The sequence below is a fragment of the Felis catus genome, chromosome D1 (assembly GCF_018350175.1).
Source record: "Felis catus isolate Fca126 chromosome D1, F.catus_Fca126_mat1.0, whole genome shotgun sequence".
NCBI classification, from domain to species: Eukaryota; Metazoa; Chordata; class Mammalia; order Carnivora; family Felidae; genus Felis; species Felis catus.
This window is the reverse complement of record NC_058377.1, coordinates 5,525,786-5,544,031: the sequence shown is the minus strand read 5'-3', so window position 1 is coordinate 5,544,031 and position 18,246 is coordinate 5,525,786. Positions and strand designations below refer to the sequence as shown.

General features: G+C 35.4%; 1 protein-coding gene across 1 annotated transcript in view; it reads left to right on the top strand.

Moving 5' to 3' along the window:
- The window catches only part of GUCY1A2 (guanylate cyclase 1 soluble subunit alpha 2), a 307,596-nt gene that overhangs the window by 242,363 nt on the left and 46,987 nt on the right, over positions 1–18,246 (top strand). The window contains exon 7 of the mRNA XM_023239063.2: positions 13,554–13,708. Within this exon, the coding sequence (XP_023094831.2) occupies positions 13,554–13,708 (155 nt within the window). The remainder of the gene's footprint in view (positions 1–13,553; positions 13,709–18,246) is intronic.

The following is an 18,246-nucleotide window of genomic DNA, read 5'->3' as shown; positions in this document are numbered from 1 at the left end:
TTGTAGGATATATATGTTCTGTTCCATATGCCAACTGGATATCACAGCTCGATGTTTTAGTGGCTAGTGTCAATAAGAAAGTGGGAACCAGCTTCATTTTGCCACGTGCCTGGCTCCTGATTACAGCCCTCACAGGTAACCCTTAGAGAGTTGGTTCCACTGGGCAGGTGCCATTGCTCCCATACAGTCACTTAACCTGACTCAGTTTCTTCTGTTTGTTCATCTTGTTGTTTTTCACTTGGTGGTAGGAGTAAAATTAAAACATGTGGAGGAGTATCTTAGGCAAGTTTCTGGCAAATTACTCTTTAGTTAAATCTGCATTTTAGGGTATTTCTTGTATGAAGAGGAACAGTTGAAGAAAACAAAACACGTTTCAGATATCTAATTCAAAAGGCATAGTCATATTCTGAGGTGTTGAAAGAAATGACTTATTCATATTTCACTTCAGTATTTATTGAGCCACTACTATCTGCAGGAATGTTCTGGTAGGTGCTGAGATATAAAAGTGAGCAAGACATATGCTACCCTTGTTTTTCAGAGATTAGCACCACGCTGAGGAGATAATGAAAACAATTGAACAAAACGTAGTGCCTGTTAGGGGAAATGCAGTGTCTACAATTCATGCTGGGACACCTATATTTCTGACGAAAGGCCACATGGAAGAAACGATTTATAAGCTGTGGTGTGAAAGGTGAGAGGCCATCCAGATAGGTCAAGGACTGGGGAGAGCAGAGAGAGCAGCTTATGCATGGGTACAGAGCACTGATGATGGCCAAGCTGGGTGTCTGAAAATGTCCTCCAGGCAAGTGGTGGAAGGGAGTCAAATCAGCTAAAAAGCAACAATAAAGGCCCAGGGCAGTAAAGCAGTGGGGTGGTTTTAGAAATATATAGGTAACTTGGCCCCATAATAAAATATATCAAAAGAACTGTGTAGATTTTAATAGTCTTATAAAGTCACACATTAGTAAACACAAAGAATCAGAAATCCCTTTATAAATTAAAAAAAAAAAAAAGAAAGGTGTGGTTGAAGCTACTGATTTCTTATCCCACATTTCACGTGCTCAGAAAATGGGGTCAAAACAAATCCGTATACATGAACTGTTCTCGGAGTTCTTTGCGTGAAGAGATTCCTTAAAATTAACATTGTGTGTGTGTCTCTCACACACACACAGACACACACACACACACACACACACAGAATTGGTCTTTGATGACTGCTCTGTATACGTTCTTCATTTATCATGTTACCTGTTTGAAGAAAAAGGTTTCCTACTCTTTTTCCCTTTGCTTGCTTAGATGGCATCATCAAGTGTTGTGGTAATTAGAAATAAATATTACAAAGCCTTTCATTTCAAACTTCAGAGCTTTCTCTCAAAGCCCAGGTTAAAAGCAGAGCCCTGGTTAAATCAGATGACTTCTTCTAGTCCATGGACTCATTGATTCCTGAGAATCGATTAGCCTTTTATTTAGTGCTAGAGAATGCCATCAAAAATAAAAACATCACAGCTGGACTGAAGCAGCACTAAAAGAACAATTTTGAGGTTTGAGTTGTAATTTTAGCCCCAGTTGCTAAGGTTTTTATTTTCTTTTTGCAGCCATTAACTAGTTTCTTCTAATTTTTAGCCAGATTTGGGATGATCGAAAGCTACAACTTTATAAAGTTCTGGGATGATGTTCCTTTATCAGTTACCGGACTAATATGATAAGCAGTGTCAGGACTGGGTATAAAAACACCAATTCAAGATCCCTTGTTTAAAAAGTGCTTTTCAGTCTTAGTTTGCAAATATTGATGAGAGATACGTAGATAAATAAGTGTCCAATGACTTGAGTTGTAAAAATATATAATGTAAGTATTTAGAGGAAGGGAAAGGGTGACATTTGGGCTCAGCATAGAATTTCCTTTCGTTCATTCCTCTCATCAGTTTGTTTATTCAGTTGAACTTTTTAAAATTGTGTATTAAATTCAAAATTTAATGGTATATGTTGAAGATAGGGACATGGTTTGAGACTGAAAGGTATAATGGTTCTCAACTATTGGGGTATCTATGGATCCTTTGAAAATCTGATAAACATGATGGATCCAACATATATGAACATCTTAAGGAGATCTGTAGATGCCTTGAAGTTTGCCTTTGGAGCCCTTGAGATTTATGAATACTACTTAATGATTTCTTAATTTCCGGTTTTGTTCATTGTTTGAATTTTGCCTCCCAACCTAAGGTAATTATTTCAACTTTTTTATGGGGTTAACTTTGTTTTCAAACAATTTACCTTTAAAATTAATATTGGGCCATATCTTCCAGAAACATATCCAGTTGAGAGATCTATTGCTGATATTAAGTCAACCGGCTCAGTAAAATGAGCATGAGCGCCATCTAATGTCCAAATGGAATAAATGTTGGTAACAACAGTAATAACACAGCATGACTAGGATCTATTAACACTTGTAAAGATTAAAAAAAAAAAAAACTTTGAAAATGTGTCCTTTTATTGGTGGAGGATCAGATGATTTACATTTTAAAATAAAGTTTTTATTTTATAATAGTTTTAGATTTTCAGAATAATTGCAAAGTTGGTACAAGGAGTTCCCAAATAGTCTACATCCACTTTTCTCCAAACAGTAGTATGGCACTTTTGTTATAATTAATAAACCCACATGGATGCATTAGTATTAACTAAAATCTATAATTTATTCAGATTTCCTCAATTTTACTCTACTGTCCTTTTTCTGTTCCAAGATGCCATCAAGGATAGCACATTGCATTTAATAGCCATGTCTCCTTAGGCTTAGTTATGATGATGGTTGTTGTATTTGAATTTTATTGTAGGCATTAGTTCGCAGAATGTTTTTAAGAATTTTTCAGAAAATAATTTCCCTTGTTTTATTCCTTTGATAATGCTATATAACTAAGCAGATTTTGTGGAGGTTTGTAGAAATACAAATTATCATTGTGCATTTTCATCTCTAGTAATGAAAAAAAAAGAATTAAGAAAGAGGAATACCAAGATGTTATGGAAGGACCAATTCGGTAGAAACCATAAGAATTATGTTTGCATTTGGACTCTCATCCTTACTAGCTGCATTCTTTAGGCCATTTACCCTTTGGATTAGGTTTCTATATCTGTGGAATAAGGTCTGTGAACCTGGAAATTCCCCAGCCCTTGTACTATGAGAAGATTAAAAAAATATTTTCCTAGTACAAGTTAATAATCTAATGTTTCATGTTGGTTATGAGTCAACACTTAGTATCTACCACCTAAGCTGGTACAGTATCTCTATATTATAGATGACACGATGTAGAGAAGTAATTTGCCCAGGATTATTGAGCAAGTAAGTGATGGGTCAGATTCTGGTCTATGACAACTTTCAGAGACAACACTGCTTTCAGCATCCATAAGCCTACAGCACCCTCCATCCCAGCCACCATGCTTGTCCTAGGTTTGCTCAAATGACCAACACTCCCAGATGAGTATGTTTCTTTTGACAGTTCTATTGGTCCTAGCCATGTAGACTCTATAGAACACTATATATGAGCCTGGGTTGCCACCCACCCAAAAATGAGGTCTCAAAGAAACCTCTGTCTCTAACCAACTGAAATGTATGAAGTCTGAAGAGTATTCACAGTTCTACCCAATTTGCTAATATTTTAATTAAACATATATTCTTATTGCTTTCAAAAGTCTTCAGCATACAGGAATGTTGTCTTCCAAGAGCAAGAGGGAATATTGTGTTTCCTTCTCAAAACTGAAAGGTATTATGTATGTGTGAATGCATATGAAAGTATTTACACAGCGCTGCTAAAACCATTTGCTGGGAAAGGGCCGGGCTATTTAAACCACTTGGCTCCAGCAGAAACTGAAATGATGTTCTACACTTGGTGGTTCTCAACTTTGGATGCACGTTAGAAACTCTAGAGGGAGTTACAAGTCCCACGTCTCATCCCAGACTCATTAAATCAAAATCTCTGGAAGTGAGAACCAAAACAGCAATTTTAAATCTCCCCCCTTGATTCTGATGTGTGGCCAAGAGTTCTACATTGTAACTCAAGAATTTAATTTTGTTACTTTACTTGCATTTGGGGGATAAACTTGTCCATGCTATCAATTCTTATAAAGAAAAAAAAATAATGGCTTATAAAAGAAAGAGGGTAATTATTAATGTTTAATAATTAAACTCATTAAATTTTTTTTACTTACACATCTATCAAGTGCATTGTTTTCTGAGATATAGAACTCTTTCGAGATGTAAAATGAACTCAATTTTCTCTGAAGAAATTTAGTTATCAGCAGTAAGCATGGACATCATTATAATATATGCCATTTTCTCTTAGAGGAACTTTATTTGTTTTAAATAGTATCTAAGTGGAAAATCCTGTATTTGCAAATTTTATTTTCAGTTTTTGTAAAATCGTAAAGTAGTAATGTTATTATCTAAAATCTTGAAAGTGATATTTGTTGACCACATGTATATTTTTTCTTAAGAAATAAGGTTTCTATCTTTCCTTAATTTTGTAAGATTTCAGGTTCCTTGAAGTAAGTGAATAAAGTCTTTCTGTCCTTCCTTTCCTCCACAATGCCTAGTAAGTGTTTGAGATTGAATTGTTACATAATAACCTTCAGAAGGAAAGGAAGGGAAGGAAGCTGAAGGGAAGGAATGGGCAAAGGACAAAGGAGTTCTCACATTTTGCATTGTACATTTCTTTTGAGGGACTTTCTGTTCTTTGAAATTGTGCATTATTATTAAAAGGGCTCAACTTCAGGGTTTTTCTATTGAAAGGAAAGTTATTCTATTGGTTGACTTTCGTGCTTGGTCTTGAGAATAAGTTACAAATAAATAGATAAAAATATTAAAAATATAAAGAAAAACTAATGTAAATTTTTTACTTTAGATGGATTAACTTATAAATTGATGAATACACACTCCTTACTATTAGAATTCTTTGTAAATTCCTTTATGCCATTTCTACATATTTAAGCTTTTATTAAATCATTTTTTGAATCCATAATATTGTAAAGATTCTTTTAGACTAGAAATTTATTCCAGATTACCTGTTGTTAAGATCTGCATTTTGACAGAAGATGATTTTCATTAGTTAACAGAGAGAGAATTAGTCAGTAGCATTATTTTTTAGTGGTAGTCTCAAAACAGAAACTCCTAAGAGCTTTGAAGTTTTAGCAATTAACATACTTTGTTGTTAAAAAATGAGCCATTAACAAGGAGTGCCCTTGTGATATTAGTTAGAAGGAAATTTCAATCTGTGCAGTTAAACAATATAGATGTATTTAGTAGAATGATTTGATAAATGTTATAGATGTGATTTGTAAAGTAAGTATTCCCTTAGCATCACAGGTTAGATAACCAAAGATTGGCTGTTTCTTGAGATAAAGGTTTCTTATTCTTTTCTGCATATCAGAATGAAAAATCAAGTGCTCTTAGAAAATAGTATCAATCATCTTAAATTAAAAAAAAGCTTATCTTTTAATTATGTTATTAATCTTTATTATAATGAGCAGTCCCATATGTGTTTAAAGCATAGCACTATGTTAATGATTTATCAGTGTCTGTATTTCTAGCACAAAATGCTGTGTTTTTCAACTGCTAAATTATATGCTGGTTATTCCCAAATGCACGCATATTTAACTCAGGGAGATGAATTGTCTTAAATCAGTTTCTCCCTTTGAAAAACAATTCTTAAAGCATTTTTTTCTGCACAGAGGTAAATTTCAGATTCTACTTCGAGGCGTTAGTAATAACACTCCTACAAATTCAGTCATATTTAAGTCTTTTATTAGCAGCGAATGTATTTAAATAATCACATACATGGTTATCAGTACCCTGTGAGAAGGTGACAGTGAAGCTGAACCATAGTGCCCTCCCTTTCCCCTGCAGTCTCTGATAACATTGCCAGTGGTACCTTTTGTAGGATTCCAGGGCATGCCCTCCTAATCATCTTTTTTAAGGTCCTATCCTTCCCCACCAAAACACCATAAACAAGATTACCAACTCACTTTGTCCCCTAACTCTAAAGTACCAATTATTTAAAATGTTACCGTTTTATTTTATAAAAGTCACCATATATCTTGTGTCTGAAATTATATGTTAACATACCAGCAATGAGAACCATTTTTTTTTTGTCAAGTATTTTCTGTAAATTGAAATTTATCTATGAGTGGTACTTCTGTAATGTTCAGAGTAAACGCAGTGAGACATTTTGCCCAAAGTGCTCTTTGTCCAAGCATATTACTTGCGACTATGACATTTTGACACCATCAGTTGGAGGCTGAGTCCCCTGGTAGAAGGAAAAATGCCACATATCTACAGAGATGATTTCTCTCTGCATTTCCTACACGTGGGGGAAATAAGGAGAAATTGTGAAAAACTACAGAGGTTTTATGAGTTGATTGGATTCTGCCTAAGCATCTTGAGCTTTTAAAATTAGAAGTTAAAACATTAAGTGACATTTTCTTGTCAGGAAAATATTGGTTATTAATAAAATAATGAGACAAAAATGTGAAAATCAATTTAATTTATTTCCTTTTATTAGTGAAAGAAATATTTTTTGGATGAAACTTATAATGCATGCTAATACTGGAAGAAGACTAAAGTACTTGTTTTCTTCCCTGTTTCCTAACAATGTGAGTAACGATTTTAGTCTCCTGGCTATTCAAACAGTTAATTAACTATTTTTTAAATAATTTTTAATATTTATTTATTTTTGAGAGAGAGACAAAGACAGAGCATGAGCGGGAGAGGGGCAGAGAGGGAGTGAGACACAGAGTCTGAAGCAGGCTCCAGGCTCTGAGCTGTCAGCACAGAGCCCCAGGCGGTGCTTGAACTCCTGAACCCCAGATAATGACCTGAGCGGTCAGATGCTTAGCCAACTGAGCCACCCAGGCGCCCCAATTAACTATTTTTAAAAGCTTAAAATCTCAACTACAGGAATCTCAGAATGATACTTAAACGCAAACACGATTACACAGATAACTGGCTCTTTCTACAGAAGTCTTTCTTCTTTTTCCTACTATAGACCTATTTTAATTTGGAAATTCTGTCTTGCTCCAGCAGGACTATTTCAACACAAATTGGTATTTGATTTTCATAACTTGCTAGCTCCTAACTCCTGTTAATCATGGTTTCAGTCTGATTCGGACATTCGGGAATTAGTCCATCTATTTACTGAACTATAAAGGGGTCCTTGCCACATAAGCACCAGGATGGGCGCCATGAGGTATGGGAAGGGAACTTGCACGAGCGCCCCCTGTGGGCTAATTGCTCTTTTTCATTGTGCTCCTCTGGACTTGAGTTTATTTTTAAAATGAGGGACTCAACTAATGAATCCGTGCTGCTCTCCCAACCCAAAGATTCCTTCTTGACGAAACCAGTTTTGGCTAACCGAGGTCTAACCCTATAAGCCTTCTATTTTTAGGCACCGTGGGAGAAATATTATCTTAAAATGCACTTGTTTATGTGCCTCAGCAGATGAATAATCAGTGAAGTATTAGGAGAACAACTGCATCTTTTGATGAGTGGGGACTCTGATGTTTCCCAGAGCTTTGCAGTATCTCACACATTTCAGGTAGATAGAGGAGATTGGGTAACAGGTATCCTAACCTCAGGATAGATCCAAAAGTTACTGTGTTTTTCAATAAATCCCTAGGGCAAACGCTATTTTTTTTTTCATAAATGTTCTCTAAAAAGTGAAGTCTAGTGTTACGCATCAAGGCTTTGGTCTGATTAAAGCATTTATTATTTCGTGTGTGTGTTGGTATACTAAGAGCCTATAGGGTGCCAGGAGCCTGTGTAGGGCAGATTCTGCACCATTTCTCAGATTCTGCACCATTTCTCAGATTCTGCACCATTTCTCATATTCTGCACCATTGCTACTTTGGACTGGAAAATTCTCTCTTGTGGGGAGGCTGTCCTAGGCATCTTTAGCTCAACTGAATAGATGAAAAGAATAGAAGCAGCTCCCCATCCCAGTTGTGAAAATAAAAAAGTGTCTCAAGACATTGTCAGATGTTCACTGAAGGGCACAAATGTCCCTAGTTAACAACCACTGGTTTAGTGCAAAATGACCTTCTTTAGTGAGGACATCCTGGGCAGATGGATGCCAATGTTTCTGAGTGGTTAAATTATTTAAATGATGTTAAATCTTGCTGAAAGGAATCTAAATTCATCATTGAGAGTTGAATGTATCTATTTTGTCTAACTGCTCGATGTTCCTGACATATTCTGAGTGAGGCAATCATTCCCTTCTTTACATAGGCAACATTTCTTGCTATCCTTCCCAATTTTTGGGAAATCTCAGTAAGTTGTCAAAAGAAATGCAGAAGATGGGCGCCTGAGTGGCTCAGTTGGTTAAGCATCTGACTTTGGCTCAGGTCATGATTTCATGAGTTCAAGCCCTGCATCAGGATTCAGTGCTGACAGTACAGAGCTTGCTTGGGATTCTTTCTCTCTTTCTCTCTCAAAATAAATAAATAAACTTAAAAAAAAAAGAAATGAAAAAACAAGAGAGGCTGATGATTCAGTTTATAATTTCTCAATAGTATCTCCTTCCAAAATTAAATAATTCTCTGAGTTTTGTTTCATTGTACGATAGACACAATGACAGCAAATTTGTGCTATTTGTGTGGTTATTGATATTTTTGTGCATGTTTGGTGATATTTTGTGCATGATGTTTTGTGCCTTCTAAGAGATAATCGTTTGTTTAAATGACCATTTCTCCATCCACCCCGCCCAAGGATATCAGGGTTTTTATTGCTAGCATTTTTTTAGGTTATAATAATTCTAATTCTGATAATTTCATTTAAAAAACCCTCAGGTCTTTTGACAGGAGGCAGCAGTGGAACTACACAAGCCTTCTGTGTAGTGTGTGGGGGGTGTAGAGTCTTTCTCAAACAAAACACATAGAGTAAAGAGGCTGTGAGATGTATCTTGCCTTCTGCATAAAAAGATCAATACAGTGACCACAGGTCCAAACTGACAGTCTTATCATCTGAGGTGTTTTTTAGCAAGCCCTCATTACACAAAATAATTTAGTATAAATGGGCCTCATAAAAGCAAACCCAAAGAAATATAATAATATTGCAAAATGCTTTCTAACTTGAGAGAAGGTGCTTTATAATTATCTTGTTTAAAAGGACTATTGACATTCAGCAGTTTTCTTTCTCTTTCTCTTTTTCTTTTTCTTTCTTCTTCTTTCTTCTTTCTTCTTCTTTCTTCTTCTTCTTCTTCTTCTTCTTCTTCTTCTTCTTCTTCTTCTTCTTCTTCTTCTTCTTCTTTCTTCTTTCTTCTTACCTTTTTAAATCCAAATAGATAATCACTCATCAGAACCAGGCCTATGGGGCACCTGGGTAGGGTAGTTCAGTTAGTTAAGCATCTGACTCTTGATTTTGGTTCAGGTCATGATCTCATGGTCAGTGAGATGGAGCCCCATGTCAGACTCCATGCTGACAGCACAGAGCCTGCTTGGGATTCTCTCTCTTCCTCTTCCTCTGCCCCTCCCCTACTTGTGTGAGCACCTCTCTCTGTCTCTCAAAAAAAAAAAAAGAAAAAGAAAAAAATAGGCTTACATTTTTCAGACAGGTTTCTTAAAAAAAAAAGTATGGGGCACCTGGGTGGCTCAGTCGGTTAAGTGTCTGACTTTGGCTCAGGTCATGGTCTTGCCATCTGTGAGTTTGAGCCCCGCATTGGGCTCTGTGCTGACAGCTCATAGCCTGGAACCTGCTTCAGATTCTGTCTCCTTCTGTCTCTGCCCTTCCCCACTCATACTCTGTCTCTGTCTCTGTCTCTATCTCTCAGAAATGAACAAACGTTGACAATTTTTTTAAAGTACTATCTATTTCTGCTTCCACTTAAAATGGAATAACAGACTGGATTTATACTTCTACCTTAAACAATTAAAAATCTGGAGGAAAAAGTACAATAGAACAGTTTTTATGACACTGGCCACTAGGCAATAGAAAACAGTGATCCCTGAGAGATAGGAAACAAGTAAGATGAGACACAGGATTTCCCTGGTATGTTGCTTTGGGAACATCCAGACTGTGGTGCAAGGAGAAGCAAATCAGGAGGCATCAAACAAATCCCTGCAGTCAGAGAGGTGGAGCTCAATCTGGGGAGACCAAGGAAGCTGGAGGTCACAGGGAACCAGTAAGGAGAGAGTTGCACAAAGACCACCAGCATTCTTCCAAGGAGCTCCCTATATGTTCTGCCCAACATTGATTATTGTTTCTATGTGAGAAGATTCCCTTGGCTCAACAGGGAAAAACACCTGGAAGGACTAGAGGAAAAAGTTCCTGGCACTCACAAAGGACCTGGAAAAAATTGCCTGTTCCCATCAGGAAGACCTGAGAACCTCATAAATCATGGGCACTGGGTACAGTACTCTGGATGTTCTTGCCTCAGTAGTGGAGAATAATTAGCCCTAATGAAATACTGCTCAAGACTTGCCTAACAAATCCTAAAAAGCAAGACTTGAAAAGACTGAATTGTTTCCAAGGAACTTGACTACATCCATAGACAGAACTCAAGAATACGTACAAGGATCTAAAAAATATCCCCACTCAACAAAGTCAAATTTGTGATACTGAACATTCAACCAAAAATTACTAGCTTGCAGCAAAGCTGAAAAATATTACCCATAATGATGAAAAAGACCAATCAACACTGAAAGAGACTAATAGATGTTAGTATTAGCAGACAAGAGTTTTAAAATAGTTATTTTAACTAAATTCCATATGTCCAAAAGTTAATTTGATGCCTGAAAAAGAAAAATCCCAAATTGAACTTCTTGAGAGGAAAATCACAATGTCTGAGATTAAACATGCAGTGGATGGGGTTAGCAAAAGATTAGACATTACAAAGGAAGAGATTAATAAATCTGAAGACGTTATAATAGAAGTTATCCAAAATAAACAGAAAAAGTAATTTAAATGATTAAATTATCTGTCTTCCATGGAAATACTTCAAGTATCCCAATATGCATATAATTGGAGTTACTGGGATAGAGGGGTGTATAGAAAACATATCTGAAGAAGAAATAGCTGAAGTTTTTCCTAACCTGAAGAAAACTACAAACTCACAGATTCAAGAAACTCAACAAATCCCAAACACAAGAAGCATGAAGAAAACATCAAGGAAAATCATAACTAAATTCTTCAGGGGGTGCCTGGGTGGCTTACTTGGTTATGCACCTGACTTTGGCTTAGGTCATGATCTCACAGTTCATGAGTTTGAGTCTTACATTGGGTGATCTTGAGCCCTGCTTCAGGTGAGCTTGGGTTCTACACTCTCTGTCCCTCTCTCTCCCTCTCATTCTGCACATTGTGGGATTCTCTCTCTCTGCCCTCACTCACTTGTGCAGTCTCTGTCTCTCTCAAAAAAAAATAAGTTTATTAATTAAAAAATTATTTAAATAAATTTTGCAAAACTAGAAAAAGACAGAAAGAGATCTGGTACGTATGAAGGAGTTAATATAAGCACGACAGCAGTGTTCTCATAGGAAACAATATACAGGAGGAGATATGGAACAACATTACTAAAGCACTAAAAGGAACGAAAAAGCTGTCAACCTAGAATTCCATACCCAACAAAAATATCTGGATAGGAAGACAAAATAAAAACCTTTTCAAACATACAAAAGCTGAAAGAATTCATCATCAGTGGACCTACAGTTGAAAACATATTTGAAGAAATCTTTTAGGCAGAAGGAAATTGATAGAAAATGTAGGTCCAGATCTACCCAAAGGAATGAAGAGCACCTTAAATGGCAACATCATGACCCTTCCCTTGAGCTTGCACTATCTATCTTGCCCCATCATGACTTGGAACATGGGAGTGCTCCTGACTCAGCTTCAGGTTTTCCAATAAGGAATATATGATGATGCACGAGGAGGAACACAATGATAAGACCTGTCCCTGACCAAACAGAGCTTCCTGACAGTCTGGGCCACTCACCTGGGAACTGTTACTGAGAGACTAATAAAAATCTATACTTTTTAGGATTTCTGTATTTTAGAGTATTACTTATACTGCACATTGACCTTTACCTTAATTAAAACAATTATTTTTAAAGCTGTAAAGTTGTGCCTTTTAAATTAAGATCTTTACTTGGAATTTTTTTCAACATGAAGACACAGTTGATCTGTAGCATCCTAATGGAAATGCCATCTTTTTTCACTAATCTGAAATGCCAACTCTATTATATATCAATCACCTGTATATACATGGAAGTCTTCCTTGACTTTTTCTTCTGTTAGTCTGTTTATATATATACTGGTGTATGTTCACACTAATAGGGAAAATTTTTATTCTTTATAAATATAAAATTATTTATAAATATAAAGTTATTCTTTATAAATATATATAAATATAAAAAAAGAATAAAGAAAAATCTTTATTCTTTCACCAGTGTTGGATTTCAAAATAAATGTTAGAATCACTTTTTAAAAATTAGATGAAGAGGTTATTAAGAGATGCAGCTATATCACAATGATTTCAGCCTGTCTTATCAATAGTTGATGTATGCAGGAGTCTCCAGTTCTCTGACAAAGGTTAGTCTCAGAATGACTTTTTGTCCTCACAACTATAGGGACAGAAGGAGACATGGTAGTGAAGGAGTGACACTTTACTTACATAGTAGCTCCTAGGGGTCAGATTGCTTCCCTCTCTTCCACATTCCCCTGGGACTAAGGATCCCATTCCCCACTTGGTCAACATTAGCTTCAGCTATTTTGGTGTAGACCATGTACATACAACTTCATTGCTGTAATCACACTTAAGTTTATATTGACTTCACATTGAGGACTCCTCCAAGGCATGGGACAGACTAACAGTTATCAGATTCACGGAGTGTAAAATATACAGCCCTTAATTTATTTTTCAGGGTTTTCAATAGGTACTTCTTGACTGGCGCAAGGGTTAAATTCTCTATAACTCCATTTTAATACAATGTTGAAGAGTTTTGACACTCTTATTCAACTTATTCAACATTTATCACTTATTTTCAACTTATTCAACATTTATTACTTACCACTGAGGGCCTACTTTGCTCTAGGTATAATATTAAGTACTGAATATTCAGCAATAAGAAAAAAGATATGGATACTTCTCTCCTAGGACAACCCAACATTTAAACAAAATAAACAGAAATATACATATTTAATTTATAATTGTGCTTAATTTTATGAAGGAAAAAATAGGGTTGTATGTGAGAGTAAATGAAGGGCAAATAATAAGTTTTTTATGTACTAGAAAATGTTTACAAATGAAAAGTGATCTGACCTGTAGTATAACCAGATTTCTGTAGCTAATTAAATACAATTTTTTCCTATAATTTATTATTTATTCCATAGTATTCATGTTCACTGCCACTATAATGGTCCAGATACCAGGCTCACAAAAATGACCAAGACCAACTTTCTGTCTCTGAGGAGATCCTAGTTCAGTGGTTTACATAATTAGCAGTAGTACCCCTCCTTAAAAGAATTGCATACCAAAAGAAAAACATAAATATATCCTTTTCATTTTTCTTTCTTTTTCTTTTAGATGAGGATAGGCATCCACTCAGGTTCTGTGCTCGCTGGAGTTGTTGGGGTAAGAATGCCACGATATTGCCTGTTTGGAAATAATGTCACTCTGGCAAGCAAATTCGAATCAGGAAGTCACCCTCGGCGCATCAACGTCAGCCCTACCACTTACCAGTAAGTGTTCTCTGGCCTCCACCTCATCCTGTCGTTGACATTGCCTTGAGCTGATATCCTGTCATTTGTGAGACCCTGTATTTTTTGTGTTTGATCCTTTCATTCTCTGAGGTAATATGAATAGATGCACCCAGTCTGAAAGATAGCAACTGTGACACAAACGTTTATTTGCATCATGAGCAAGCATGAAGAGCCTGACTTGGCTGAGAGGAAACACAGGTTTGTCATTTTCCACAGTCATTGTCCTTCTGACAAGAGAACAAATGTTAAGTGGCTGCATCACACAAGAAGTCTTCACATTTCCAAAATGTTCCTCGGTATTTATAAAAGCCAAAGGAATGAGATAGAAAAGACATTTTGTCTACATTTATTCTTTGGAATAATTAAGATAAATAATAATTCTCTAAAGATAAATATATACTGGGCACAGAGTAAAACTGCAAACTCTATTTATTCTTAAAGGTCATATTTGTTAACTCGATACATACAGCTGACAGCTGAACGTATCTGTATTTTGTGCCTGGTAGATGTCCCCTCACCCACTAGATACTAAACTCCACAGAAACAGGGATGATCTCTGCTTCAGCTCATCATTATCTTCCCAGAACTTACAAAACATGTTTGGCACATAATCACTGTATAAATATTTATTGAATTATTGAAAAATGCATTGATAGGGTGGACTTCTCTAGAGTAAGAACACATGACTATCTCCTACATGTTAGACTTTGGATTTACACTAGGCATCTGTGTGCAAACTAATTTAGTGCCATGATTTGGATAACTAGGAAATCGTATTGTAAAACTGTAGAGTGGAGATAGTGGCCATTGATTCTACTTTATTTTATTATTTATTGTTTACTGAAGTATAATTAATATACTTCAGTTTCAAATGTGTAACATATTGCTTTGACAATTCTATACATTCCTCAGTGTTCACATGATAAGTGTAGTCAACATAAGTCTTCATAAAATGTTTTTATAGTATTATTGACTATATTCCCTCTGCTGTAGTTTTCATCTCTGTGACTTATTTATTTCACATTGGAAGTTTAATCCTTCTTAATCCTCTTTATCTATTTTACCTATTCCTCCACCCACCTTCCTTCTGGCAACCACCAGTTTGGTCTCTGTATTTAAACATCAGTTAGTTTGTCTCTTTTTTTTTGTTTGTTTGCTTTTTAGATCCCACATACAAGTGAAATCCTACGGTATTTGTCCTTCCCTGACTTGTTTCATTTAGTGTCATACACTCTAGGTCCATTAATGTTATTGCAAATGGCAAAAGCACATTGTTTTTTAATGGCTGAATAATATTCCACTGTATATGTATACCACATACTTATCCATTCATTGCTTGATGGACACTTCAGGTTGCTTCCATATTTTAGCTGTTGTAAATAATGCTGCAGTAAACATAGGAGTGCATATGTCTTTTTGAATTAATCTTTTCTTTTTCTTTGGGTAAATACCCAGTAGTGGAATTACTGGATCATATGGTACTTCTGTTTTTAATATTTTTAGGAAACTCCACAGTATCTTCGAGTGGCTGCACCGTTTTACATTCCCACCAGCAGTGCACAAGGGTTCCCTTTTCTCCACATCTTTTCCAACATGTGTTTTTTCTTGTCCTTTTGATACTAGCCATTCTGACTGGTTTGAAGTGATGTCTCATTATTTGTTTTGTTGTTGTTCGTGGGGGGTGTTGGATTTTGTTATTGTTGTTGTTGTTGTCTTTTTCCTGATGATTAGTGATGTTGAGCATCTTTGCATGTATCTGTTGGCCATCTGCGTGTCTATTCAGATCCTCTGCCCATTTTTAATCAGATTGTTATTTGATGTTGAGTTGTATAAGTTCTTTATCTATTTTGGATATTAACCCTTTATCAGATAGATCATTTGCAAATACTTTCTTCTATTCAGTAAGTTGCCTTTGCTTTTTTATTTTGCTTTCATTTTGCCACTTCATTGTTTCCTTTGCTGTACAAAAGCTTTTTATTTTGGTGTAGTCAAAGTTTATTTTCACTTTTGTTTTCCTCGCTTCAGGAGACATACTTAGAGAAACATTGCTAAGGCTGATGTCAAAGAGATTACTGCTTATGTTTTCTTGTAGGAGTTTCAGTTCTCATATGTAGGCCTTTAATCCATTTTGAGATTACTTTTGTGTTTGGTGTAAGAAATTGTCCAGTTTCATCCTTTTGCATGTAGCTACCAGATTCCTCCAAAACATTTTTTGAAAATACTGTCTTTCCCCCATTATATATTCTTGCTCCTCTATTGTAGATTAATCAACCATATATGAGTAGGTTATTTCTGGGCTCTTTATCCTGTTCCATTGATCTGTGTGTCTCTTTTGATGCCAGTACATCCTGTTTTTATTACTATTGGTCTGCAATATATCTTGAAATCTGAGATTGTGATACCTCTAGTTTTGTTCTCTTTCAAGATGGCTTTGGCTATTTGAGAACTTTTGTGGTTCTTTAAAAATTTTATTTGTTCTAGTTCTGTGATAAATGCTGTTGGTATTTAGAAAGAGATTGCATTTAATCTATATATTGCTTTGGGTAATATGGACATTTTACCAATACTAATTCTTCAAATCCATGAGCATGTTATACTTTTACATTTGTTGTTTCATCTTCAATTTCTTTCATCAGTGTTTTATAGTTTTCAGAGATTAGGTCTTTCACCTCCTTGATTAATTATTATATCCTTTCGGCGCAACTGTAAATTGGATTGTGTCCTTAAATTTTTTTTCTGCTACTTTTACATTTCTGTATAGAAATGCAACACATACTTTATATTGATTTTGTATCCTGCAACTTGACTGAATTCATTTATCAGTTGTAATAGTTTTTTGTTGGTGCCTTTAGGGTTTTCTATATGTCGTAACATGTCATCTATAAAGAGTGACAGTTTTACTGCTTCCTTAGCAATTTGCTAAATTGCTTAGCAATTTGCTAATGAAAATGCTTTTCATTTCTTTTTCTTGTCTTATTATGATGGCTGGGACTTCCAGAACTCCACTGAATAAAAGTGGGAGGAGTGGAACCCTTATTTTGCTCCTGATGTTAGAGGAAAGGCTCCCAGTTTTTCACTATTGAATATGATGTTAGCTATGGATTTGCTGTGTACAGTCTTTATTATGTTGAGATACTTCACTGAGTTTTTATCAGAAAAGGATGTTGAAAGTATCAAATACTATATCTGCATATCTTTACACACGGTTTTTACCCTTTCTCTTGTTAATGTGATGTGTCACACTGATTGACTGGCACATACTGAAACACCCTTACGTCCCTAGAATAAAACCCTACTTGATCATGGTCACTGATTAATATATTGTTGAATTAGGCTTGCCAGTCTTTTGAGGGTTTTTACAGCTATGTTCATCATATATGTTGGCCTGTAGTTGTTTGTTTGTTTTGCATTTTTGTTATTGTTGTTGTTAGGTTTTTGGTCTGGTTTTGGTATCACACTAATGCTGGCCTTGTATGATGGATTAGGAAGTTGGTTGATTACTAATTCAATTTCTTTACTAGTAATTACTCAGTTCACATTTTCTATTTCTTCCTGATACAGTTTTGGAAGATTATATGTTTCTGTAATTTATCCATTTGAGTAAATTGTCCACTATGTTGGCATATCATTTTTCATAATATGCTCTTACCCTTTGTATTTCTCTGGTGTCAGTTGCTATTTCTTTTCCTTCATTTATGATTTTATTTGAAACCTCTCTCATTTTTTCTTGATGAATTTGGCTAAAGTGTTATCAATTTTATTTTTTTAGAAAATTGACTCTTGGTTTCATTGATCTTTTCAATTGTTCTTTTAGTCTCTATTTTGTTATTTTCTGCTCTGGTGTTTATTATTTCTTTTCTTCTTCTAACCTTGGGTTTGTTTGTCCTTTCTTTTCTTCTTAGTTTCTTTAGGTGTAAGGTTAGGTTCTTTATTTGAAAATTTTCTTATTTCTTGAAGTAGGCCTGATTACTATAAAATTCCCTCTTACTGCTTTTGCTCTATGCCAAGGTGTTGGACTGTTGTGTTTTCATTTTCATTTGTCTCCAGGTGTTTGTTGATTTCCTCTTTGATTTCTTGGTTGACCCATTCATTGTTGAGTAGCATTTTGTTTCTCCTCCACCACATGTTGGTGTGCTTCTTCCAGATTTTTTTTCTTATAATTGATTTCTAGTATCATATTGCTGTGGTTGGAAAACATACTTGATATGAGCTCAATATTCTTACATTTACTGAGACTTACTTTATGGCCTATCATCTGTTGTATCCTAGAGAGTCCATGTGCACCTAAAAAGAATATGTATTCTGCTGTTGGGGGATGGAATGTTCTGTATATTTGTCAGCTTCATCTGATAGAATGTGTGTTTCAAAGCCACTGTTTTCTTGTTGATATTTATCTGGATGATCTATCCATTGATGTAAGTGGGGTGTTAAAACCCCCTACTACTATTATATTACTATCAGTTTCTGCTTATATCTGTTAATATTTGCTTTATGTATTTTGGTGTTCCTATGTTGTG